The sequence below is a fragment of the Erigeron canadensis genome, chromosome 5 (genome assembly GCF_010389155.1).
Source record: "Erigeron canadensis isolate Cc75 chromosome 5, C_canadensis_v1, whole genome shotgun sequence".
Taxonomy (NCBI): domain Eukaryota; kingdom Viridiplantae; phylum Streptophyta; class Magnoliopsida; order Asterales; family Asteraceae; genus Erigeron; species Erigeron canadensis.
Genome location: NC_057765.1, coordinates 31,192,003 through 31,219,965, shown reverse-complemented (window position 1 = coordinate 31,219,965; position 27,963 = coordinate 31,192,003). Strand labels below are relative to the sequence as shown.

The 27,963-nt window shown below is 31.1% G+C and overlaps 2 protein-coding genes across 3 annotated transcripts; both read left to right on the top strand.

The window, feature by feature from the left end:
• The first annotated feature begins 2,883 nt into the window (after positions 1 to 2,883).
• LOC122599651 (proton pump-interactor 1-like) lies at positions 2,884 to 7,498 on the top strand. Its single transcript, XM_043772196.1, has 8 exons — positions 2,884 to 3,030; positions 4,129 to 4,504; positions 4,595 to 4,789; positions 4,894 to 5,073; positions 5,487 to 5,681; positions 5,767 to 5,865; positions 6,356 to 6,868; positions 6,963 to 7,498. Exons 2-8 carry the CDS (start codon positions 4,175 to 4,177, stop codon positions 7,281 to 7,283), a joined length of 1,833 nt encoding a protein of 610 aa, XP_043628131.1. The 5' UTR covers positions 2,884 to 3,030; positions 4,129 to 4,174; the 3' UTR covers positions 7,284 to 7,498.
• Positions 7,499 to 22,596: 15,098 nt separating this feature from the next.
• On the top strand, positions 22,597 to 27,489 carry LOC122599982 (putative RNA-binding protein YlmH). Of its 2 annotated transcripts, XM_043772612.1 has the most exons (9): positions 22,601 to 22,834; positions 23,693 to 23,790; positions 23,932 to 24,137; positions 24,221 to 24,326; positions 25,921 to 25,989; positions 26,383 to 26,447; positions 26,524 to 26,622; positions 27,024 to 27,123; positions 27,251 to 27,489. In XM_043772612.1, the coding sequence occupies exons 1-9, from the start codon at positions 22,693 to 22,695 to the stop codon at positions 27,311 to 27,313; spliced, it is 948 nt and encodes a 315-aa protein (XP_043628547.1). In that variant the 5' UTR covers positions 22,601 to 22,692; the 3' UTR covers positions 27,314 to 27,489. The 2 variants fall into 2 exon arrangements, with proteins under 2 accessions (XP_043628548.1, XP_043628547.1); XM_043772613.1 differs by lacking the exon at positions 27,024 to 27,123 and having other exon boundaries at positions 22,597 to 22,834.
• Positions 27,490 to 27,963: the final 474 nt, after the last annotated feature.

The window sequence follows — 27,963 nt, the reverse complement described above, 5'->3', positions numbered from 1 at the left end:
TGTAATATAATCTATGACAATTAAGATATTTTTTTTATCCATAGCAATACCTTCAACAATAATTTTAGAGTTAATGGAGATTTTATAACAATAGGGGTTTTAGGTAATTGTGAGGGTTTTTTTTATTAAGGGTAATTTCGGAATTTTAGGGATAAGGTATGTGGAGGTAGTTTAAATGTAGAGGGTATATTAGGTAATTCAAATGTATAGAGTTGAATAAAGGTGTGGGTAGTTTGTTTATATAGGTAGTATAGATTAATTAATATGCATTCAATAAATTATGAGTTTCTTTAAATAGATTAATATGTATTTTTAAATCAGTTTAAAATGGTAAGAAATTAATTTGATTTAATGACTATTAAATACATTTACATTAAACATTAATTACATTTATCGATATTTTATAAAACTTGAAGTTCATTAAACACCCATTAACTGATGCCCCGTGGGCATTAGTTAGCAATTTCCATAATCTTAATTTACTGTTAGTTTTTATATAAAACGTCAAGTTTTCACACACGGATAATTGTACTTTGCAATTAATTGAGTTAAATAGATAAAAGGTCTCAATGTGTTGATATGAGACGAAAATGACATATCAAAAATTCATAAAATAAATATCGTTTACAAATAAGTAATATTTACATTATTTATATTTGAGTCACCATTTTTGTTTTACATATATATTTACATTTACATTTAAAAGTCATTTTGGTTATATATATCTAATAACTTGTCTTATCTTTGAAAATATTGTAAACATAACATGTATTTAAAAAATGTCAAAATTTAGTAAGTGTATATATATACTTACTAAAATGAAAATAATAAAATAAATTAAAAATTTTTTTGTTTGTTTTTTTTCTAACGACAAAATAAGTTTTAAATTACCCGTTCACAAACTTCGACACCTAAAAATCCTACAAAGATTGATCAACAAAAGATACGTACAAAGTTCAACACCTAAAGATAAATTCTTCTTATATACTAAAAGACAGTTACTCTAATAACTTATCGACCAATAATAACTTTTGATTTTCTTAAATTGCCTTTTGCCTTTAACTTTGACTTTAATTTTCATTTTCTTGTTTTTCATCACCAAATTATACTTTTTAACCCATGATATCAATATAATAAATCAAGAATAATAGCTAATATATATCCAATATATGTTTTTAATGTTTTAGAACTACAATGTTTTGAACTTTAAGTTTACTTAAATTATTTATATTTAACTTTATAAATTCCTTTATTTAAATATATTTTATATAATTTGAATCTACAAGATTTTTATAATTACATATATTTAATAGTTAAATCTTATCATGAAATTGTCGTAAAGTGTATATGACACAGGTTAAAATCTAGTTAGTTAATAAATTCAAGTATATATCTTGAATTTGTTAACCATATTATTTGATTAATATAGAAATGATTTAATTCTAATTTAATATAATAAAGTTTTATAAATTAATACTTGATACATTAACCTTGATAAAAGTTATAATTTGTCAAATCTTAACTTCAGATGAGTATTGTAAGTTAACAGTAAATAAATTAATAATCTCGTTAAAGTAATAAACTATCATGATTGAAACATTATTAGTAATAAAAGTTTTAGTGTGAACCGAAGTTGTAAATAGAATAAAAATTAAATCAAATAAAAAGTTATAAAAAAGTTAACCAAAATTGAATCGAATTGTTTTGGTTTTAACATGTATCTTTTATGCCTCAACAAACGTAAATATTGCATTTGTAACCAAAAGTCGTCTTTTGTGTTCTTTTAATATAAGTTATTTCAAAGAAAATAAAAGGCATGTCTACAACGAACCACTATAATTTCTACAAGTCAAAATCACAACAATTATTAGTTGCTTACTTTTTGATGAGTTTTGTTAAATCATGAATGATTTTATCGTGAATAAAGGTTAAATGATATTGAGCAAAGTTGATATTGAGCAAAGTTAGCAAGCAAGTTTTAAAGTTTGCACATACCAATTTTGTAACATGTCGAAATATTCTGTTTATATAATAACGTTTATGCTTATAGTAACAATTTAAAGTAATAGAATGTGAGGGAAGGAAAAAAATAAAAATCAATACACAAACTTGTTATGAAAACTAATCTCCCCAAAATGAGTCGATCTTAGTGATATTACCTTGTTATAATTAGAGGAAAAATAAGTAAATAACGTGTCCTTGGCAAAAATCTAACTGGGTTGAATCAAATGAGTAAAGACAAAGATCAACTGGGTTGAATCAAGTGATTAAAGTCCTTGTTTTAGGGGACAAATGTCAAAAGTTTAATTTTTATGTCGGGCAATGTTAGATGTTATTTTCCACCTTTAGTAGAGCCTAAAAATTTTTAACTTTGATAAATCTATACTACTATATAAAGCAAACTGCTTTTTCCTTTTTAAGTAATTAAGAACCTGAAATGACCATATTACCCTTTTTATTTATTCACTAATTTAAACATCTTTACCTATATACATATAATACCCTTAATAAAATAAACTACAACATAGATTCTCCAATCCTTAAATAACTATATTAACCCTTACCGCCGCACATCATCACCACAATTGTAGCAGCCACACCTTTGTCGTTACCACCATCACCGCTGCATCGTGCAGGCACCCCGTCTCGTTTTGATAAAGCTAACCCTGTCTACATCTCATCCTTTTCATACACCATCGAAGATGTGGTTTAGTTTTTAACGTGCTTTTAACAAAATTTGTCTTAAACTCTATGTTTGCTAAACGGAAAACAATTGTAAGTATCTGAAAAGTAAAAAAAAAAGAAGGTTTACTCCACACTTCAAATCCATCTATATCTACATCTCTCTTCTATATCTATATCTCTCTAGTCTCTACCTATAAATATATAGTCGCCGGACCCCGTCTCTCTCTTTACACACACACACACACACAAATACATAGAGATCTCGATCAGCCCATGTGTTTGACCCAAATCGCTCTTATTCACTTATTATAGTCTCATCACATCATCCCTGTCTTTCAATTTCCTGTAAGTTTGCTCCATCAAAACTAATATGTTTACTGTTTCAACTTATCCCAAATCTCACTTTTTTTCCCAATCAAAAACATCATTATTTTGTATCGATCCTGATTAATTTATGCTAAACCGGATCTGGGTTTTGTGAATTTTGTTTCATTGATGTATAAAGTTTCAAACTTGATTGAATTTTGATTGTTGAATTGTGTTTCTGTATTGCATGTGATTGAAGTCTTGTGTTTTTGATTCATTCATGTGTAAAGTTTCAATCTTTATGTATATATATATGTATGTATGTATTGTATAAACTGATTTGTGTGTATAAAGTTTTAATCTTTATGCATATATGTATATATATAATGTGTTAACTGATTTGTTTTGTAATAAAGTTTGGATCTTGTTTGTGTTTTGGATGATGGGTATGATTGATCATTATTGATTTCTTAGTTATGATTTGTTTGATTAAGATCAAGAATTCTTTAATGTGATTATTGTGTTTTGATTGTTAAGGGGTGTTTAGACATGTGATTAGAAATTGATTATTGATGATTGAAAAACTAGAATCACATTAAGATGAGTTTTATATTGTGCCTAAAGTTAGTGAGAGTTAGGTATCTGTACTTTTATTTTGATTAACAATATTTCTGATTTTAGATCAATTTATAGGGATTTTGCTACCACATAGTAACTTGTTGTACATAAAAATAATCGCCGCCTAAGATTAATGATCAGCTGTTTCGGAAAAATCCTTATTAGAACTGATTTTTGATAATACTACTTTATATTTCAATGATCTCTTTTGAACGAAGTTATGCAGAAGGCTTTTTTAAAAAGGGAAGGTTTTTTTAAAAAAGGGGTTTCTTTTTTCATTCAAAATTTAGTGTTTCTAATAATGTAAGTGAAAAAGGTGATATCTTTTAAGCTTTTGGCTGATTTCTTTGTGCTTTGCATTTCCTGGTTTCAGCTTCTAAATGTTCTTTGATTGGTTTTTACAATTTTTTTTCTCTGTAAATTGGTGTTATGGTGCTTGTAAAGCTTGAATCCTACTGAAATGAAAAAAGTTGATATCTTTTTAGCTTTTGGTTGATATCTTTGTACTTTCTGCTTCAGAACTTTCGACTTCTGAAGGTTGTTTGAGTTTAATCTTGAAAAGATCATGGCTCTTGATGGTGTTGAGACTGAGTTGGTCCATGTGCCTGTCGAAAACGGGAAGAAAGAGAGCGTTGTTAATGGGCATGTCAGCGAAAATGAATCAGGTACTCATGTGAGTGAATCGGTTCGTGTTGAAACAGCACCTGAGCCTAGCTTTCCAAAGGATGCAGTTGAAGACTGGCCAGTAAAGAAAGAGCCTCACTATTTTTATTTTGTTAAATACCGAACGGTTGAAGACCAAAATGTGAAAGCTAAACTTGAGCAGGCTGATAAGGAACTTAGAAAGCTTAATCAAGCCCGGGATCCAATCAATGAGCAGCTGAAGGCAAAAAGGGTATATTTTTGTATTGATTTTTATGACCAGTTGAGCATATACTTCGATTGTGTTAATACTTAATTAAAATATTTGGTTTTTTTTTTTCAGACTGAACGAGCACAAGTGATAAGTCAACTTAAGGCTCTTCAGGAAGAGAAAAAACAAAAAAGGACAATCTTGGATGGTAAGAGAAAAGAAATGGAACCTTACAAGCTGGCTTTGGACAAGTTAAAGGGTACAGGCAATTCTAATAGAGACAATAAAAGTTACATATGCTCGTCTGAGGAAGAGCTAAATGATAATGTAAGTTTTTCTTCTAATAAATTCAGTCTTTTCTTCATGGAAATAAAACCCATATTGCATTATCTTCATATTTTTTGATGTTGTGTTTCTCACTCTATATGCAGATCAAGAGTATGCAATACCACATTCAGCATAACAGTATTACCTTGAAGGAGGAAAAACAAATCATTAAAGAAATCAAAAATCTTGAAGCAACAAGGGGCCAGGTTATCGCAAAAGCTGCTATGAGAGCAGAAGTTCAAAAATCAGTTGGTGAAAAGGATGCCATTCAAGATCAGGTCAAAGTAAGAATGCATCTACCGAAGTAATGCATGTTCAAGAGTAGAATTGGCAAAATGGGAGGGTTGGGTAAACGGTTTACTGGTGACAACGGGTAATTTTTTCAGTATGTTCGCTGGTTGATTGCGAAGCAGTTTTCTTTTACACTCTTGATTTTACTAATGGAAAGCCATGTGTTAAATAAGATTAAAGCACTGTATTATCGCAATAATATCCCTTGTTCTAACAAAGCTATTTTGTAACTTATAATACACTTTAGGAAGCATTTTTCGTGGTTTTTTAGGAAGCTTTTATATGACCTGTTTGAGATAGTATATAACCTAAACTCAACCATCCATAAGTAAATGGGTTGAAATTGTTGCCTCTGGTGAGCCTGAAAGTTTAGATATTAATATTTTTAATGATTTCGGTGTTGTAGCTTATTGGTGTGGATCTTGATGTTGCCCGCAAAGATCAACAGGCTGTTCAGGCGAAAGTAAAGACGCTTGAGGCTGAAAAAGAGGCCATAAACAGCGTGATTGATTCTTTAGATGAGGAATGGCGTGTGGTGGGCGAAAAAAGGGATAAGGTTTATGATAAGATTCGTGGATTGAGGAATGAACGCGATGAAGGGGTATGTTTATACTTTTGATGAGTTTATGATCATGTTTTGTGTTTGAACCCTAATTTTTGATATCTGTTTGTGTTTTTTGTTCTAGAATACTTGCTTTTTCCAGAACCGCTCGCTATTAAATAATGCAAGAATGCTGGCTGCAAATAAGGATGTTGATGCCCTTAAAGAGCTTTCGACGTCTGAGGTTTGTCTATTCCCTTCGTAGAATATTTTGGGGGTATTTGCTTACCTATTTATTATGACTTGATCAATTTCTAACGTTTAAAATTTGAATAAAAAACATATTTAGCCTCTGATTTTTTTGGATTTTGTCTATTAAAAGATCAACTAATAAGTTCAACGCTAGCTTCAATGGTACTGGTTGTAAATTAGAATTTCATATTCAAACGTTAATTTGTTCTAATTTAAATAAACTTTGCTCCCATTTCACAAAATCTCCCTTCCTTTTCATTTAATGTTGGTTTTTTTTTTTGCTACTTTATCTTGTGGATCCATGAATGATTGATATATTGCGGACACTCCAACATCTGACTTATCTAAATATTCCAACTTTGAATAGCAGAAGTAAATTCTACAGATGTTTTTGTTATGATTGTTTTTTAATATTGCACATCAAACATTCTGAAACATGTTATTTCTTGACCTAAACACTTAAGCGTACTTAACGAGTGTAGGTCGACAAGTTCATGTCCGAGTGGAATACTAGTAAAGCGTTCAGGGAAGATTATGAGAAAAGAATATTGCATTCGCTTGACATGCGCCAGCTAAGCAAGGATGGGCGTACGAGGATTCCTGGAGAGAAACCCTTAATTTCACCAGAACTTCCCACCCCTGTTCCTGTTGAGACAGAGGTTGTAGCAAAGCCTAAAGCAAAACAACCAAAGGAAGATCCTGTGCCACCTCTAGTTGATTCAGTCGAGAAAGAAAAAGACGGGAAAAAGTCAAAAGAGGCTAATGGTACAATAAAGGGTAAAAAGGAGAAAATTGTAGTTGAAGAAGAAGAGGTTTTTGCTTTGGAGAAGAAACCTGTGAAAGCAGAAGTTGATGAGTCGAAGCTGAAAGAGATCAAAAGAGAAGAGGAGATTGCAAAAGCTAAACAAGCTTTGGAAAGGAAGAAAAAGCTAGCTGAAAAAGCTGCAGTAAAAGCTCAAAAGAAAGCTGAGAAGGAAGCTGAGAAGAAGCTTAAGGAAATTACTCATTTTGATATACTATTTTGAGACTTTTTCCTTTTGAGTTTTCATAGACATTGAATGACGGTTTTCCTTTGTGAATTTCTTGCAGGAGAAGGAGAAGAAAGAGAAGAAGAAAATGCAGGCTTCTACCCCAGCTGTTGAGGTTCCAGAGGAAGCAGCCGTGGAGGAGGCTGTAGAGGAACCTGAGGAACAAAAGGCTGAAGAAAAGGTGCAAACCACAATAAAGAGCAAAGAAAGGAAGGATGGTTTGAGGGTGAGAAGCAGAGGCAACAGGGGTAAAGGCTCCGATTCCATTTCAAAGGTGATTCTGAAACGTAAGAAGTCAAACAATTACATGTATTACTATGCTGCTGCTGCTGCTTCAATTGTTGTTGTGCTATTAGCGGTTGGGTATTACCTGTACGCTTAGATGGATGCGGGATCCTTTGGGCTGAACAAACGATTACATGTGGTCCGACAGTAATTTTTTTTCTTTTCTTTTTGGTTCTTTTTTACTTCGTTGCGGACTGAGAACTATATATGGTTTAGAAAGAGTTAGTCTGAAACAAATGTACCAGAGCAGGATGATTAGTGTACTTTTTTTTGACATTTCGGTTTTGATAAGAAACAAAATGTTATGTGATATATATGCTGTCTGTTGGTTTATTATTTACCTTTTTATTGTATCTTTTTATATACAACATAATAAAGCGTTTGTAGCTCTTTCCTGCAAACTTTGTGTTTACATTTGTAAGCTATTTTTGTTTAAACAGTTGCACGTATGGTTGGTGGGTGTATTGTTTTGTCTAAAGTAAGTAGCAAGTATGTGGAAAACAATCGATTTTCTGGTAAGGCAGGTTAATGGCTAATTAGCTATATTGTTTGTCCAGAATAAGTATTTCTTGTGTGGAAACCAAGCTGTCTAACATGTTTTAACATTTCACGTTATAAACCAAACCTTTAATTTGAACCAACATATGAACATGTAGAGATAAAGTTACAATCGTAAGGTCTATATATACAATCTCTTGCAACTAGCATGATTTGTCAAACAAGTCGATTAATAGATCCCCCTCTTTAAAAGAGGGATAAAACGAGGACAAAAAAGTTGACAAAATACCCAGCTTATAACGAGCATGATAACCACACAATGCGACGGAGGTAATGGAAAAGACGGTCTAATGGTGTCGGTAATGGTACTATCGGTGGTGGTGGCAGTGTCAACTGGTTGATAAACGCCTAATTTGTATAACTTTAAGAGATGAAAACCGACATGTTTGGTGAAGGTTAATAGACGATAAGGGCGTTTTTATGTTTGTTTAAGTGTTTCAGGTCCTTGGTGACAATTTGAAGTTAAATGGATTATAAACAAGTCAAGCAAAGTTGGGAATCAAGTCAAGAAAGGTCAAAGCAAAAATTTGAAAAATTGCCAATTCTGGGGCACAGTGCAGGACGCCCAACACTACATTGTGGCTGTGCGGGACGGCCCTACCGGAAGGAAATTCCGAATTTTAGGGATTTTATTATTTTTCAGTTTATATCTTTTTCCCACACGACTTGAGAAGTTATCCTTCATATTTTTCACACGCCTGGAGCAATTTTTCATCCCCTCAACACCCCAATTTTATCATCAAATCATAAATTCATGGAGATGACAATCCAAATTGAAGATTCAATGATGAAGACCATAGGCTAAATTTTCGTTTGATTATTCTTATGTGAACAATTATGTAAGACATTTACGTTCAACCTTTCTCATATTCATGTTGGATTAGATGTTTAATTTTTCATTAGTCTTTTAATATCTAATGTTGTTTGGATTGATTGAATAATTACTTGTTTATGATTTTGAATGAAATATATCTATCACTTGATTTTAACTTGTTAAGTAATCATTGATTATTGAATAAATCTCTCATGAACTTGTAATTTTACTTTAATGAATTGAAAATCTAGTTGTGTCAATTCTCTGGTTTTCATTATCGTGAATCATCACAACCGGTTACTTTAGTTCTTGAATTCATTCAATCCAAATATTATAACGAATCATGTCTATGTGATTTCCAATGAATATAAGTTAGGTTACATATTTGAAAGCATAATTGGGAGCATGAGAATAGTCTACTTTGTTTAATTGAATTATTGTGTTAAGTTCATAATTAATTCTAGTTTTTAATCAACTCATCAATCAAATCAATTCTAAGTTTATGTCTAGAATAATTCACTCTTGTAACTTGTTTAACATTTCCCATGATTCCTTGTGAAAACGATACTCGAATTACCCTAGCTAATTAGTGGTATTTAGTTTATATTTTTGATCGGTCCAACGACAACGATCACTGGTGTAAGTTGATGTAATTGTGATAGTGAAAATTTTTAGAAGATAAAGGTTTAAAGTGTTAGTTATTAAAATAAAGGTTTAGAGTGTAACCCAATTCATTAAAAGCAAATTTGATATTTTATAAAACTCTTTCCATAATGGGTGTTTATTAAGGATAATTTAGTAATTCTGTATAAATTATTGTGTAACTTTTTTTTAAAATTAGGGGTGTGATGATTTTTATAAAGGAGTATAGATATAGATTAATTGAATTGTGACATGAAATGATGGGCATGACCAGCAGTATCCAAGATTGTGTGTAACTAAGCATTCATATATGTTATCATCAAGATCTATTATGAATTTGGTGAAAGAGTAACTATATTAGTTTTAAAGGATATCAAAGGTTATCATGTACGTGTTACCTCCATAGTTTTTCGACTCGTAATTTTTGACTCGATTTGAAAACATGATTTTTTGACTCGTAATGTGACTCGATTCGTAAGAGTCAGGACATTTTCAAGTACTACATAAGATAGTATAATTATATATATGTGATGTCTTTATAAGAAAAATATAAATTCTTTATCTTAAAAAATTTGCCAAAATAGTACATATTCAATAGTTTTGAGACATAAACTTACAATTTATAGACATAAACTTACAATTTATCTCCAAATTCGCAATAAAATAATCAAAACTACATAGATAACACACAAAAGAATGTAGCAAATTAAGTATAATATATAATATATAACCATAGTATCAAACTACAATAATTATAAGTTTGCGACTCGTGATTCAGTCCAAGTTCACACATCAACTCGTAAGAGTCTGGACAAAAATAAGTCAATGAGTCGACTTGTTTTCGGTGTAAATTAACTTGACTCGTAAGATTCGACTCGTGACTCGTAAGAGTTTAACAAATATGGTTACCTCAACCAACAATCACGTTGGAGTATTATATATATATATATTAGTAACAAAATATATATAAGTGTCAAATCTGTTATTGACAAGTGACAAGTTTGATGAAAAATAGTATTTTTTTTATGTATTTTATTTAACTGCCAATTAATATAATTGGCTAGATATTTTGTATGAAATGACTCGTTGGTAAAAAGTCACCGCTTATCTTTAGATGCTCAATCTCTTTATATAGTTAAGAGAGGATAGTCTTTTGTTTAGTTGTCAATTATAAGAGAATGTCATGTAGGATTTTTAATGATATATCATTTTTCTATTAATTTTTTAATTTTAAGTATCTCATGTCATTTAAATTATTTCTAATCATTTATTATAATGATCATTAATTAATAATAAAAAAAATTAAAAATAAAAAATAAAACAATACATGATAGCAAGTCAACTACAATATGATGGATATGTATAAATGGCTAAAATTTCTTTTTATTATTATTTTAATCAATTGTTTTAAAACATACATATCTCTTGTCATGTCATATTTTTTAGTTGTTACTTTCTCTTCTATTTATGTTTCTTTATGTACGTATGTTATTATTATTATTATTATTATTATTATTATTATTATTATTATTATTATTATAACACTTTTATTAAAATATTATAAAAGTTACAAGAAATTAGTAGGAAACCGCGATACTATCTGGGCTCCCACACCTCTAGCTATAGCATAGCTAATTCTATGAAAATTAATGAGACAAAGCACGTGCCCAATGTCTTGAGTCACGGAGAACTTTCGGATCCGTTTCAGTAAGGCTACTACATTCTTCTCAAGTTCTCCGAAGGAAGAGAAAGAGAATGGGAGAAACCCATATCCGATGTCAGCACACTTAGCCTCATACTTAACACACTTACGTTGCGCAGCTTCAGTTACTGCACGAACTGGCAAAAAATCAATCATACCAGTTTGCGTCAAAGGAGATGAGCCTGTCAAATCAACACAAACATCAAGGCCCCTGTCCCACGAGTACAACAAAATGTCGACATGACGTAAGCATGTGTCTCTTTCTCCACTAAGCCCGATATCAACTTCTTTACGAACTAAAATCCCCGAACGAGTGCATATGTCAACAAGGATGTCGCGAACTATGTTATATCGATGTTTAATACCAATTAAACCAGCACAAGATACACCATGGCCCCCATATATATCCCCCATAAAGACCCTCGAACAAGCTGGGCACGACACTGCACAAAGAAAAGAGGAATGCCAAGTCAATAACATAGTACATATCAGTAGGTCCTAGCATTATTATTATTATCATCATTATTATTATTATTTAATTATATTTATTTTAGTTATTCTTATTAAACCTGCTATTATTATTATTATTCATACATATAAATTTGTTATAACTTGATATTACGTTTAATTAACCATTCTCTAACCTCTTTTGACGTATATCATATATAGTCATAAAAATCATAATCTTATTATTTGAATCCGTCGTAATCCGATAAATTTATAATATCAATGATATTGTAAATTATTATTAATAAAATTATTTCTATTTTAGTTCTTCTTATTTTTATTATGAAAACTATTATTATTATTACTCTCACATATAAGTTTGTTATAAATTAAAATTACATTTAATCAATCATAATTTAACATATCTCACATATATTTATATATTCATAAAATCATTATCTTATTATTTGAATCGGTCGTAATCTGATAGCTTTATAATATAAAAACTATGTATAAAATTGTAACTCGGTCAGGTCCGGACAACGTACGAGTTTAATCTAATTTACTTTAAATCCGGAAACAACCCAATAATCAGTTATGATGACGAACTTATTTTTAAAACACGTTTTTCTTAAAGATTGAACCTGAACTTAAAGATAAAAATGTTTATCATTAGCCTCCATACACTATAACACACCTCCATACACTATAACCTGAACTTAAGTATAGTAGTAACCGATATATGTTTTATTGTATACTTTACCAAACAAGTCGTGCAATAAATTGAATTGGTTTTTTATTTCAAATATTCCAAAGCGTTCAAATGAAAATCTTGTTACTACGTAATTTATATATTTGATTGTAGTATAGTATATATAACTGTTTAAATAAAGATGAGATGACCTATTGTTACATTTTTATTAAGAATATGCTCGACAAACAGGTGGTTCATCTATGTCATAATTAGTTTAAGTCCTCATTACTTCAAATATTATTGTTTCTAGGTATTGTGGATTTGTGGTTTTAACATGGAATTGGATAGATTTTTATAGAATACCCAGTTATGATGTTCTCTATACATCATTAGTACTGGTATTAAATACTTAATGGAATTATAATCACAATGTTAAAATCATAACAAAATAAAGGCAGGATACAAAGTTGTATAATGTTGGGCAGGTTCACATTCAGAATAAATCAATATACCAACATTACATTACATCATATCTTGTATACTACTCGTAATAAACAAACCATAGTAAAAAGGTTTGTTTAAATCAAATGGATTATAAAACAATAAATGAGTATTCAAAAAGTATTTTTAAAATTATACTAATTTGATAAATATTTTTAAAACTATACTAAATTTGTAAATAAAATTTCCAAATACACCATTTTAGAAAAAAACTATATATTGGTTAGGGGAAAACATTATCCTTATAAACAGATTATGTTTTCAAATATTTGAATTACTTACCAAAAAGGATATTTTTAAGGGATTATTACCTATGGATGTAACTAATTATGATAAAATGTCTATTTTATGTAAAAATCTCGTAAAATTTTTATGTAATGTAATGAACTTTCAAATCTTGGTTACTGGATGTACCCGGGTATATGTGGCAACCATATAATCTGTCACGTGTAAATTTTTGATTGGTTAGGTACATCCAATAATCGGAATTTTAAAGTTCATTATATGACATAGACATTTTACAAGATCTTTACATAACATAGACATTTAGTCATAGTTAATTACATCCGTAAGTAATAATCCCTATTTTTAATGACCAAGTAGTTAGATGTAAACGGCCAGACTGGAATATCCAGTGTTTTTTTTCCAAATCGATCTTTAAACACCTTTGAAACTTCACGTGATTTGAACCCATTTTTTTTTTCTTTTTCAAGATTCAAGATGTTAACAAAAGTTATAAAAACTAACTAGCTAAATGAGACATATATTATGAAAAGTGATATTTATACAACAAATTTAACCATCTACAATAAGGATACAAAATTTACTATGTGGTGTACAACTGTATTATGCAGGATTTGTTGTAGATGATTAATTTTTGTTGTAGCAATATTGCTTCCCCTATATTACAAGTATATTATAATGTACCAATAAAGAGTTAGTATAGTGGCAAGGAAAATACTTGGTAACCTTAAAGTCACAGGTTCAATCCCGACTTGGTTCAAAAAATAAATCTTTTAAGATACCCGTTACCATTGGAGTTTGAGCCCATATGTGAAGTTCAAATATGTTGGTTCGATCTTCAGGGTGCTTGGATCATGTAGAGATTAGGAAAATTGTGGTATCAGGGCTAGAGTTTTCCCATTACCCTTTTAGTACATTACTAGTTATTGTACACGTGCGTTGCCGCGGGGTACGCTTTCTACACGACAAAATTTTAGACTCAAATTTATGTCAAATATTCGAACTAAAAAATAAAAAAGACAATTAAGCATGTAACAATAACAATAATAAAAAAATTAAAAAGTGTTATAAGATGTATAAAAACATAAACAATAACTATATTGAGTAATATTTTAAATATAATATAAACTTTTAAACAGTAAAATTGTAACCATGTGAAAGTTATTTGATGAAAACATGAGAACCCAAAAATTAGTCAAGAACATCAAAACGAAAACTTTGATGTGGGGCAAATTTAAAAACGTTATATATTTAAGGAAAATGATAATGACAGCCCAAAGGGTTGTCATTAAGGGCTTATTACATGCATAAAAAGTAGTACTTTATATATTAATAACCGCCCTCCTGAATTTTCATAAGACAAAGTACAAACTTTAATGCATCAAATTAATTAATACCGATATCCCTAAGGACTTTCATTAACAAAACTCTTTATTTCAAAAGTAAAATCTTAATCATGTGAAAGTTATTTAATGAAAACGTTAAAACCCATAAATTCAATGTCAAGAAAATAAAAACGAAAACTTTGATGTGGGCAAATTTAAAAATGTTATGTATATAAAAGACGAATAAAAATAGTCAAACCAAATATTTAAAAGCAAAATCGTGACCAGATGAAAGTTATTTGATGAAAACATTAGAACCCAGAAATTCAATGTCAAGAAAATAAAAACGAAAACTTAGATATGGGACAAATTAAAAAACGTTATGTATATAAAAAGACGAATAAAAATAGTCAAACCAAATGTTTAAAAGTAAAATCGTGACCAGGCGAAAGTTATTTGATGAAAACATGAGAACCCAATAATTTAGTGTCAAGAAAATAACGAAAACTTTAATGTGGGGCAAAAGTTTAAAAAAATGAAAGTTTAGGAGGTTAAAAATGAAATATGGTAAAAGTTTATTATATGCTATACAAACTTGTACATTCCGCGCATAATTTATTTCTACATTCCTATAAGTTTGTAGTATAGTATAAACTAATCTTAATACCCGTACAATGTACGGTAGTTATATAAATCGTATCATAAAGAAATTCGAAAATACCTTTTACAAAATTCGTGATTATAAATAAATTAATATTATAGTAATAGTATAATATAATATATATATATATAGTATAATAATAGTATTAGTAAAATTATAAAATTAAGATATAGATACGACATTACCTAAATTAATATTAATACACTAAAAATAAAATATAGTTGATTCATAAATCATAACTCATATTCTAATTCTAGTACGCTTTCAAAAGGGGTAAAATTAATTAATTAATTTTATAGTATAATGGTGTTTGTTTATTTACATCTTTAATTTTCCATGAATCTCAAGGGCTTAATCTTAGCCCTTGGATCATTCCCATCAATGGTTAAGATTAACATTTACCCCTTATTAAAAATAAAACACGGGGGGGGGGGGGGGGGGGTATTTTCGTAATTTACACCAAAATAAAAAACCTTATCTTCCATTTCTCTTCGTATTTTTTCTCCTGATCAAAACACACATACACACAAGTTCTCTCCCTCTCTTCTCCTCCATGGACGGTGACCACCACCACCACCACCACCATATCCAACCGCCTCCACCACCACCACTACAATCTGGATCTTCATCTCAAATCACTAGCAACAACAACAAATGGAAGATGATGTTTTAGATATTATTAGAGTGATATTTTATGTAGTTTATGTTTTTTATATAAAAAATGGATAAACAAACCATTTTTATCCATGATTTGTAGTTTTTTCTCTTATTTTTGTTTTTTCATATGATAAGAAGTTGTATCATTGGTTGTTTAAAATTTTTATAATGAGTTTTGCCCACAAAGTGTTTGATGAAATGTCTAAACCAAAGTGTATGTACGAAATCAAATTTGATGATATACGTATTTACTGATTGTACAGCCAATTATACTCGATTGTACATAGATTTATTCTAAAATTTGAATTTGTTAAATTTGTGTTTTGTAACTTTGTTTGTGCAATCAAATTTGAGGATGTATTGAGTTTTTAGTTACATGTGTATTTGTGACTATATGTCTATAATCAAGTTTGATTATGTGTTGATATTTCAGTGATTTTTCTATTTTTACAACTTTATGTCTAGAATCAAATTTGATTATGTATAGAGATTTTGATTTTGTAACTTTGTTACTACAATCAAATTTGATTATGTATTGAGTTTATAGTTACCAGTGTGTTTGTGACTATATGTCTACAATCAATTTTCATTATGTGTTGATATTTTTAATGATTTCTGTTTTTACAACTTTATGTATAAAATCAAAGTTGATTATGTATAGAGAATTTAAACAAAACAAATGAGTTCCATATCAAGAAACCTATTCAAAATCAAATTTGATTTTATGCATATGTTGTCAAACTTACACAAAATCAAATTTGATTTTGTGCACACATTGAGACAAAACAAATGAGTTCCATACAAATAAAGCTATTCAAAATCAAAAATGATTTTTGGTATACAGTGTAAAAAGCTATACAAAATCAACTTTGATTTTATGCATACATTTAAACAAAACAAATGAGTTCCAAACAAAGAAACCTACACAAAATCAAATTTGATTTTACGCATATGCTTTCAAAAACCTATACAAAATCAAATAAAATTTGTGCTCACATTGACACAAAACAAATGAGTTGCATACAAAGAACCTATTTAAAATCAAAACTGATTTTACGCATACAGTGTGAAAAAAGCTATGCAAAATCAAATTTGATTTTATGCATACAATTAGACAAAACAAAGTTAGTCCATATCAAGAAACCTACACAAAACCCTTAAGCGTACCGTATATATCCGTTCCCCCACTGTAGGCTTTAGCATTTTATGGTTTAGATTTTTTCGGGTTTTTACATGGTAGCTTAGGGTTTAGGGTTTGAAGTCGTAGGGTTAGCCTAACCCTACGACTTCAAACCCTAAACCCTTAAGCGTACCGTATACATCCGTCCCCCACTGTAGGCTTTAACATTTTAGGGTTTAGCATTTAGGTTTTTAGAATGCAACTTTTCTAAAATGTATGCATAAAATCAAAAAGCATAGACTTTTCCGGGTTTTTACATAGTAGCTTAGGGTTTAGGGTTTGAAATTGTAGGGTTTGCCGTTAGGCTAACCCTACGACTTCAAACCCTAAACCCTTAAGCGTACTATATACATCTGTTCCCCCACTGTAGGCTTTAGCATTTTATGGTTTAGATTTTCCTGGGTTTTTACATGGTAGCTTAGGGTTTAGGGTTTGAAGTTGTAGGGTTAGCCGTTAGGCTAACCGGCTAACCCTACGACTTCAAACCATAAACCCTTAAGTGTACCGTATACATTCGTCCCCCCACTGTAGGCTTTAGCATTTTAGGGTTTAGCAATTAGGGTTTTAGAATGCAACTTTTCTAAAATGTATACATAAAATCAAAAATGATTTTGCATAGATTTTCCCGGTTTTTACATGGTAGCTTAGGGTTTAGGTTTTGAAGTTGTAGGGTTATGTAGGGTTAGCCTAGCCGTTAGGCTAACCTACAACTTCAAAACCTAAAACCTTAAGCGTACCGTATACACCCGTCCCCCACTCTATGGAGTTTTTCCCAAATATATGTGTCAAATCATTTTTGATTTTGGTTTCTAATCATTTTTTATTTTGAATAGTTGATTTCATATTTTACCTAAGTGAAGGTTATTTTAGTTTTTTTGACCTATTTTATCTTCTGATAGAACAACAAAAATGATATACATAAAAATGATTATAAATAAAAACAAAAAACAAAAAGACACACACTTCCTCCTCGGATTAGCTTTTAGTCCCCAAGGGTTTAGATTTTAGGGTTTTATAATACAACTTTTCTAAAATGTATGCATAAAATCAAAAATGATTTTGCCTTGATTTTTAACATTATATATGTGAAATCAATTTTGATTTTACACAGATAGTCTTAAAAATACACTTATACCTTAAAACGTACAAACTTGAACAAAATCATATATGATTTTGTATAGCTTTTTCACGCTCTATTCTTAAAATCGATTTTGAATGGTTTTCTTTATATGGAAGTCATTTGATTTTGTATAGGTTTTCCCCAATGTATGCGTAAAATCATTTTCCCGGGTTTTTACATGGTAGCTTAGGATTTAAGGTTTGAAGTGGTAGGGTTAGCCGTTAGGTTAACCCTACGACTTCAAACCCTAAACCTTAAGCGTACCGTAACCCTACGACTTCAAACCCTAAACCCTAAGCGTACCGTATACATCCGTCCCCCCACTGTAGGCTTTAGCATTTTAGGGTTTAGCATTTAGGGTTTTAGAATGCAAGTTTTCTAAAATGTATGCATAAAATCAAAAATGATTTTGCATAGATTTTCCCGGGTTTTTACATGGTAGCTTAGGGTTTAGGGTTTGAAGTTGTGGACTTCAAACCCTAAACCCTTAACCGTACCATATACATCCGCCCCCCACTGATCGACGTCGAAGTATCAATAAAAAATAAACCTAAATACCTTATACTAGATAGGGTAAGTGGGTATCATTCCCACGAGGAGCGTCTGGGTTATAGTCAAGTTTTAACAATTTCTGTGAATTTTAAAGACAATACTAAACGTAAATTTAATTAACTAAAGCAAAGATACAATTAATTAACTAGACTTAACTAATAAAACAAGACAAAATTAAAAAGAGAACTTGTAAACAATAATAAAAAGTGCATCCCTCCCAAATCCCAAAAGTCGCGTTAATTTACCTAATAAACTTTACCGAGTATTTATTCTAAATTACATAGACATAATTTTATTACTTGACAAGAACAGTTTTGGGCACAACCTATGTTAATTATATGACCTGTCTTAATCCCTAAACTAGGTGGACTCGGCACAAATCATTAACTTGCGATAAGTTGTCTTACGAAAATCCAAATCAAATAATAGTGGATAAATACTCAATCAGTCATATGAATTATAATCTAAAAAGAACAATGTTTAAGCGATTGAAAGTAAAGTTTATCAAATAAAATTAACTAACAATTGTTCATCGGGAGAGATTGCAAAAACCTTAGCCGGACATAGTTATCTTCGAATCACCAATATTTGATAAAGATTCCATTGGTCGAATGATGATGATGTCGAATATGTTATGTTGCTCGTCCGTAATTCTTTCTCGACCTCCTTCCAAAATTGTCGACTAAAATATCCCTGGCCAAATTAATTCTGCCGAATCTGTCGAATAATATCCCTCCGAATTTAGTTGCTGCGGATAGAATATTGTTCGAATCCCCTAGCTCAATTAATTAGGCTCTCGTCCGGAAACAAGGCTGTTAAAAAGAGTTTGTCGAATAATATTAACTCTCCTAGTCGCCAGAAACAATATCCCTCGAAATTAATTCCCTCCGATTCGTTCGCACCTCCAAATATGTGTCGACTTTTTATGACAGGCCCCCTCTCTCAAGATCATAAAATATATATGGTTTGGTTTTCTTGATCCCTACGTAAGGGGTTTTTTAGTCGACACACAAACCAAAAATTGGGATGGGCTTTTTACTTTGTCATGTGATGTAGTCCATTCGAGAAAAGCCCAAAGCAAAGATGTCACTCTTTTTATTCCTTTATCCATTTGTACATTGACGATTCAGTTGATTTAAATTATTGCAGCTCGATCATATATCGATTTTTGATCCACTTATCACCATTTTAATCCGTATTTAAACTTTTAGCTCAAACCTGAAATTCATAAAAGATATATCAAAGTAGGCCTATTCTATATAAAAATAATCTATATAATCATTTTTAGATCACTTAATATATATCTAATTATGTAGGCTTTAGCATTTTAGGGTTTAACATTTAGGGTTTTAGAATGCAACTTTTCTAAAATGTATGCATAAAATCAAAAATGATTTTGTATAGATTTTTAACATTATCCATGTGAAATCAATTTTGATTTTACGCAGATAGTCTTAAAAAGACACTTATACCTTAAGCGTACCGTATACATCCATTCCCCCACTGTAGGCTTTAGCATTTTAGGGTTTAGATTTTATGGTTTAGATTTTCCCGGGTTTTTACATGGTAGCTTAGGGTTTAGGGTTTGAAGTTGTATGGTTAGCCACTTCAAACCCTAAACCCTAAGCGTACCGTATACATCCGTCCCCCAACTGTAGGCTTTAGCATTTTAGGGTTTAGCATTTAGGGTTTTAGAATGCAACTTTTCTAAAATGTATGCATAAAATAAAAAATGATTTTGCATAGATTTTCCCGGGTTTTTATATAGTAGCTTAGGGTTTAGGGTTTGAAGTCGTAGGGTTAGCTAGGCTAACCCTACAACTTCAAACCCTAAACCCTTAAGCGTACCATATACATATGCCCCCCCCCCCCCCCCCCCCCCCCCCCCCACTGTAGGCTTTAGCATTTTGGGGTTTAACATTTAGGGTTTTAGAATGCAACTTTTCTAAATTTATGCATAAAATCAAAAATGATTTTGCATAGATTTTTAACATTATACATGTAAAATCATTTTTGATTAGAAATTAAGCTTTAGTTTAGGGTTTGAAGTGGTAGGGTTAGCCGTTGACTTCAAACCCTAAACTAAAGCGCAGGGCCGAAGGCCCTTGTGATCACACTTTCCCCTCGGATTTGATTTTGAATAGGTTTAGTGAAATTCCATATATCTACACAAACAAATGAAATTCCATCAAATTTGATTTTGAATAGGTTTAATGATACTAAACTCATTTCTTTTGTCTAGATGTATGAATAAAATCAAATATGATTTTGTATGGGTATTTCACACTGTATGCTTAAAATCATTTTTGATTTTAAATGAATTTCTTGGTATGTAAATCATTTTGTTTTGTCTCAATGTGCTATATGATTTTGTATAGCTTTTTCTCAATGTATGCGTAAAATCATTTTTGATTTTGAATAGGTTTCAGACTTTATGAGTAAAATCAAAAATGATTTTGAATAAAATTTTTTTTAAGGAAGCCATTTGGTTTGACTCAATGTGCTACAAAAAATCATATGTGATTTTGTATATTTTCTTGACAATGTATGCATAAAATCATATATGATTTTGTATAATTTTTCACACTGTATGCGTAAAATCAAAATTGATTTTAAATAGGTTTATTTGTATAGAACTCATTTGCCTTGTCTCAAATTTATACGTAGAGTCGTATATGATTTTGAATAAATTTTTCATGGTGTATGCTTAAAATCGATTTTGATTTTGAATAAGTTTATTTGTACGGAAGCATATACAAAATCATATATGATTTTGAATATGTTTAATGATACCGAACTCACTTTTTTTTTGTCTAGATATATGAATAAAATCATATATATGATTTTGTATAGGGTTTTGACACTCTATGGATAAAATCATTTTTGATTTTAAGTGGTTTTCTTTGTATGGAACTCATTTGGTTTTGCCTCAATGTGTTATAAAAAATCATATATAATTTTGTATAGATTTTCCCCAATATATGCGTAAAATCATTTTTGATTTTGAATAGTTGATTTTGAATAGGTTTCTCACAATGTATGCGTAAAATCATTTTGATTTTGAATAGTTCATTATATATAGGATTTTCACACTGTAAGAGTAAAATCAAATATGATTCTATGCATAAGAACACAAGTAACTAAAACCTCAATACAAAATCAAATTTGATTGTACAAAACAAAGTTACAATACACAAATCTATAGAATCTATATACAAAATTAAATATGATTTTACACATACAGTTACAAACAAATGGGTTTTATATCAACAAACCTATACAAAATCAAATTTGATTGTACAAAACAAAGTTACAATACACATATCTATAGAATCTATATACAAAATCAAATATGATTTTATACATACAGTTACAAAAACAGAAATCTCTATAACCTCAATCAGATGTGATTTTACACATACAATTACAAACAAATGGGTTTTATATCAACAAACCTATACAAAATCAAATTTGATTCAGAATCATAAAGGTTATCAAACTTTGGTTTAGACATTTCATCAAACACCTTATATGCAATACTCAATCAGATGTGATTTGATACTAAATCATATATAAGAAACTTTGGTTTAGACATTTTATCAAACATCTTGTAGGCAATATTATACCAAACAACAAAGTCAATTAAATAACTAATAAAATTTAGCAAATTCAAATGTTAGAAAGATCTAATCACATGTTTTTTAATTACATTTGAATATTTAGAATTTACACAACAAAAAGTCATCTTCAAGATTAATTGATAATGAATGTTAGAGATGATGATGACAGAGGCAATGATGGCTATACCATATCGATTGAAACGCGAAGGTGACCTGAGCACGGTGGTGGTAGTGGTGGTGGTGGGGAGAGAGAGAAAGATATGATCTATGTGCTTGTGTGTGTGTGTGTTTGAAACTGGAAAGAAATAATTGAGGTGTGAGATAATGTACAAAATTACCAAAGTACCCCTCCATGTTGTTGTTTTTTTTAATCTCAGCCATGAATTGCTTTTGATTCAAGGGTTGAGATTGAGCCATTGGGTTTCACCAATTTTGGTGGTTTAACATGAATACAGTTCATATAATTATTAAATTATATATGAATTCTAAAAAGTAAAATTTTTTTATAATTGACTAAAAAAATAAGTGTCGCTTAAATATTGTGTTATGTAACAATCCTGTTTTAGTATATTGGTAGATATTTTAAAACGTTACTAAGTTACTAAGTTTTTGATTGACCAGAAGTTCAATACACTGGATTAAAAGTTCCACATACACCAAACACCAAACTTATAATTACTGAATTATATTGCTCAAAAAAGTATTGTAAAATTATCTAACATGTCACACTAATCTTTATATTGATATCCGATATTCCGGCAGAAGGCAGACATCGGCGGCCAGGGCAACAATGAGCTTCGCCGCCGTGGCACAAACAATGAGCTTCGCCGCCGTGGCACAACCGTTTCTTAAAAGAACAGTTCAAACGATACCCACTTATAGTTTCACTCTCCTTAATCAAAAGTTTCATCCTTTCTCTTTATCTTCTTCAGGTTTCATTATCATTCCATTTTCAAGATTTTTCATATTAGTCTCATAATTTATAATAAAGTTTACACTTTCTTGTGTATTTTATGCTGATTAATCATGGGTATAGTTTACATTTTGGATATTTTTCTCATTAATAACTGTGAACTGTTAATTGATTACTCTTCGACTATTGAAGTCAAACATTGGAAATTTATATGAAAATTGATAGTAAAATTTAGGGGAAAGTAATGTTGGGATAAGTTTCTGGAAATGTATTCAACTTTGGTGTAGAGTGGCAAAGTGCCAAAGTCTATTGTGTGTATACAGAGCCAGGATTTTGATTTTGGGTTTGCCAAACAGTTTTCATAATACTAACCAGCTTAATTAAAACCATGAAATTTTAAGTACATATCGTGTGGGGTTGCCAATTACCTTTAAACTCAATAAATACTTAGAAATAGTACTAGAATTCTTGACTTTTTTAAATACCGTGGGGTTGCCATGGCCACCCGTGGCCACCACATGGCTCCGCCACAGTGTGTATATAACTTAGAACTCTTCAACTTTCAAAAAGTCAGTATTTTTGTTGACGTGACAACTTGTTTCGATGCCCGTGATGTCATATTAGTCGTATTCGAAAGTTGAATACACACAATTAAAGCATTATAAGTTGGATACACACTATGAACTTTGGACCAAAGTTGAATAAATTTCAAGCGCTCCGTAAAATGTATGATCAGAATTAGTGTTAATTTGTTGCTAAGTTATTGATATTTTGCATTTGAAAATAGTAGTTTTGACTTCAAAAAGTTCAAAGTCCTAAATCTTGATCCTTTTTTTTTTTTTTGTCTGAAGAGTTATATTATATATACATGTTGCAGGTGTTGGTATATGTCATTTGGTACAAGCAGTAAAGGGTGACACTGAGGTTCTACAAAAAGGATTTGGGAATGAAGAAGTGAAGCGTATTATTGAAATGGTAATTATACAAGAATCTTGAGAAGGGGGTGTAAGGGTAATATTGAGATTAAAAATTACAAATGTTTGTATGAACATATCTAAATGAAAAGTCTTGCAGTTTTCATGTGTATTAGGAGATTGACATCTCGGTTTGTAATAGGCAAAACGGGCATCATTAAGGCGTGAAGTTCTCCATACTGATTTTCTTACACCACCGGTGTTAAAGGAATCAATGATGATTTTAGAAAAGTTAGCAGATGTTAAAACATTTGTTCAAGGAGGCTACCCTGAGGCTGAACGTTGTCGGCTGTCAGTTGGACATCCCGAAGCATTGACAACTGATCCTGATGTTGTGGCAGCATTAAGGTGATATAATGGTTACTTTTTTTTATGTTTCTTTTCCTTTCATATGTGTTAAGTGTGGATTTAAAGACTTGATTTTGTTGCAGTATCTCAGGGAACTTTGGTTTTCAACCATGTTCCCATGGTGACTTTCTGGGCTCTATTCTTGGCACCGGGATTGTAAGAGATAAAGTTGGGGATATCCTTTTGCAGGTATGACTTAATGAGAAAAAGAATATCAATGACAACTGGTCTTTACACCTTGTTGGTTATGCAACCATTCTAGTAGTACCTTTTGGATGGTTATTATACTGAAGTACATATCTTAAACCACTAAATATTTGCTAACTAAATGTAATGACTACCAATAGTAGATGTTGCAAATCGACTAGTGTAGTTGTGAAAGGTTGGATTGAGATTGTGTTTAATTCTAACAAGTCATTTGGGTAACATCAAAATTAGTTATAAGGGAAACATGTCAAATGGCAAACATGTCTAGGGATCTAAAGTCACAAAAGTGTTTTTTTCGTATGTGTACTCTTGGTGAATTTTGGTACACAATTCGGAGATTTCAATCACTGGAAACTGGATATCTGAATGAATTATGTAATCAGTTTTCAGAATTGATTATCCGACCTTTATAACATAATCACTTTGGGATAATTTAAGGAGTAATATGCTTGATTTTGGCAAAAAATCGAGAACCATATTGCATAAGGAGCTTCTAATTCGTGTTTATAGTTTTCATAAATATTAGAGCACCCAATTCTCAATATTATTGTCAATAAGAATTGTCCACCAAACAGTTCTCAGTAAGTTACAACTCGTTACAGGAAATTACACATTTCATAAGATGCAGACCAGGCGCCAGTGGCGGAACCAGAAACGAAAGTGACTAGTAGCACAATTTTTTTCCCACTAGTCTTCTATCGGCATAAAGTAACGACAACAATGATAACGACTAAATTGTTACGAGTTTTAGCATTTTTTTAAATGATTTTTTGGCTACTTATAATGGATTTTAAGATTTTTTTGGCACTTTTAGTAGTTTTTATTTATCATTTAGTTGTACAGATACACTTTTATAAGTTTTATTGATAGAACAATGTTTTAAAAGCTTAAAGTTGGTTACACTGACTGGTATCTTATATTTATTTGACCTGTAGCACCAATAAAAAATACATCATTTTTCGAAAAATTTGAACTACATGAATTTAGTGGACCCGTAGCCCGGGCTACCCCTGTGTTCAATGTGGTTCTGCCCTTGAGACCAGCACGAGTCACCAATCAGAACAGTCACTGACCCAGCAAGAGATATTACCCTTGCAATTTTATGAGTACGGGAATTTCAGTGACTCTTATGGGTGTGCACTCTGCACCCCCCAACCTGATTCCAATTCTTTAATGACACAAAAATTACTAACACATACAACCTACCAAATTACTTAAAAAGAAGGTTAGGTCATTAGTGTCCCAATGTAAATGTCATCATATATAACACAATTTTTTTGATAAGATGAAGGCAATCAGTGTTTTTGGTGAACCAATTCAAATAAAGATTGTCCCCTTTTGATGCATTACAAAAGCCTGACCTGTACATTTTGCCACCTCTAGGTAATAACTTCCGATTTTAAGGTATGTTCAAGATCATATATTGTTAAGGGTAAATAGGATGAGTGAGTTTAGTTTTGTTTATTTTCATACAACCAAAAAGGGAAGGAAAAAAAAAAAGAAGAAAGAACTGAAGATGGAGCCTACAAAGAAATAGGCACATAATATGTTGTTTCTCATTTGTGTTTGTTTCCAGGGCGAAAAGGGAGCTCATGTTCTTGTTGTTCCAGAACTAGTTGACTTCCTCACCATGTCACTCGAGAAGGTACAATACATATATTTGGTGCATTTTTTCTTCACTTGTTCTCTTTGTTGGAGTATTTCATAAAAATTGAAGACCCTTTATTAGTTGATAATTAGTGCAAATGAAATGTACAAATACGTTAAAGTGGTTGAACAACTTTTACCTGTATTTGTGAGCTCAAAACTCAAAAGTATATGAGAAACAAAGTAAGATTTTGCTCTTCTAGTTGGCATTCAGATAAGATATTAGATAGACAAGCCATCTTCCTAACTCCCAAGTATAGTGGATTATCGCCATCACTTCAAAACCATGATTTCTTGCATTATGACAAAAAGTTGCCTAAAGATATAAACGCTCATAAATTCGAAGTCAATAACTGACACCACTTAATATTACAATTCTTGTCTATGGCAGGTTGGGAATGTATCGGTCACATGTAAGAAGATGCCATTGATTGCCCTTGAATATGAACCTCCAAGGTCAATAATCACCAATTTTGCATTTTAAAATTTGATTTCATGATAGCGAGAAATTATACAAAACTGTTTTATGTAGGACCAAAACATTCAAAACTGTAGAGGCCTCTATGAGGATTGATTCCATAGCAAGTGCAGGATTCAAGATCTCACGATCAAAACTAGTTGGCTTGATCAGGTATCATTATGACAACTTTCTTGAACAAAATGTATAAACGGGTGGGTTAGGCTCCTTAGGTAGTGAGTGAAAATGGGCTGCTTTAAGTACAAGTAGGTTTGGGTTGTGTCGGTGCATTTTGTCCTTTTCTCTTGAGTAATGATGTGTTGATTTTAATTACAAAAATTGTGCTTAAAAATAGTCACGCAGTACATGTCTAAGTTTGAACAATTTAGGAGGTCGTATACTTGTTACACTTTGTGCAACTTTTGACGAGTTTTCTTTTTCTCGATTCTTCATATACTACCGTTTCCTTTTTCTTTTCCCCAAATTCACCCATTTATGCGCAAAATAAGTCAAAATTGCCAACTTTACCTTTTTCATTCATCCACTGATTGACATAATGGAGCCTCATGTTTCAGTGATGGGGACGTGCGTGTTAATTGGGTGACCGTGACTAAGAATAATACAACTATTCGTAGTGGAGATATTATCTCTGTAAGTGGGAAAGGAAGATTAAAGGTTAGATAATAAACATTTAGTAGATTTTCATTTGGTGTTGTATGCCTTTTCTCTACATGACACAACACAATGTTTATTTTGTTTATTATCAAATAGCTAAAATCTTGGTGTTTTGCATTTGGCTCAGATAGGAGAAGTGAACGAAACCAAGAAGGGAAAGTTTGCGGTTGAGCTCATACGATTCCTTTGACTTAGCAAGGGTGGGAAAGGACAATTAAACTTAGTTAGCAATACCATCAGCATTATGTCCATATGGAAAGATTAGAGGGCTTTCTAATAATATTCCTTACAAAATGTATATTTTTTTGTCCTTTCAGGATGACAAGTACATTTCTGACTTAGTGGATTAAGATAAAGTTTTCATCATTTAAAATCCACAAAGATATAATATCTAAAACACAATCAGTTAGAAATATTGATATGTCGCTGAGCTTGTATAACTGATAATCCAAGTGAAAAGGGTTTTGTTGGGACGGTCTTACGATGGTAATAGAAGAGTCTGGGTCTGCTATACATTGTGTCTTTGTGATGCCCGTGTGGATGTTTTTTTGCTAGAAATAGGTCGTGGGTCCGCAAATGAAGCTAGCTCAACTAGCAGATGTCTACTTGGTTTTTCCCATAGGTATGGGTTCGACTTTTAGGAGTGACAAGTCTGTGGGTTTTTTTTCTCTGAATCACCTGTAACGGCTTATGGTTTCGTAGTCTAGAGTACGTGCATGACTTCACCATTCTACGGTGAGGTGTTCCTTAATGTCGAATACCAACAAACTGTTAAAAAAAAAGGAAAAAAAAAAAGGTCGTGGGTCCAAATTCGTACACAACTCCACAAGATAGTATCTA

What these genes read in the sequence shown, in the direction of transcription:
- LOC122599982 (XM_043772612.1), top strand. Translation starts at nt 22,693, where the DNA reads ATGAGCTTCGCCGCCGTGGCACAAACAATGAGCTTCGCCGCCGTGGCA. An exon ending in TCACCATGTCACTCGAGAAG is followed by an intron (nt 25,990 to 26,382) that starts GTACAATACATA and finishes TGTCTATGGCAG; the next exon opens with GTTGGGAATGTATCGGTCAC. An exon ending in CTTGAATATGAACCTCCAAG is followed by an intron (nt 26,448 to 26,523) that starts GTCAATAATCAC and finishes TGTTTTATGTAG; the next exon opens with GACCAAAACATTCAAAACTG.
- LOC122599651 (XM_043772196.1), top strand. Translation starts at nt 4,175, where the DNA reads ATGGCTCTTGATGGTGTTGAGACTGAGTTGGTCCATGTGCCTGTCGAA. An exon ending in AGGAAGAGCTAAATGATAAT is followed by an intron (nt 4,790 to 4,893) that starts GTAAGTTTTTCT and finishes CTCTATATGCAG; the next exon opens with ATCAAGAGTATGCAATACCA. An exon ending in CCATTCAAGATCAGGTCAAA is followed by an intron (nt 5,074 to 5,486) that starts GTAAGAATGCAT and finishes TCGGTGTTGTAG; the next exon opens with CTTATTGGTGTGGATCTTGA.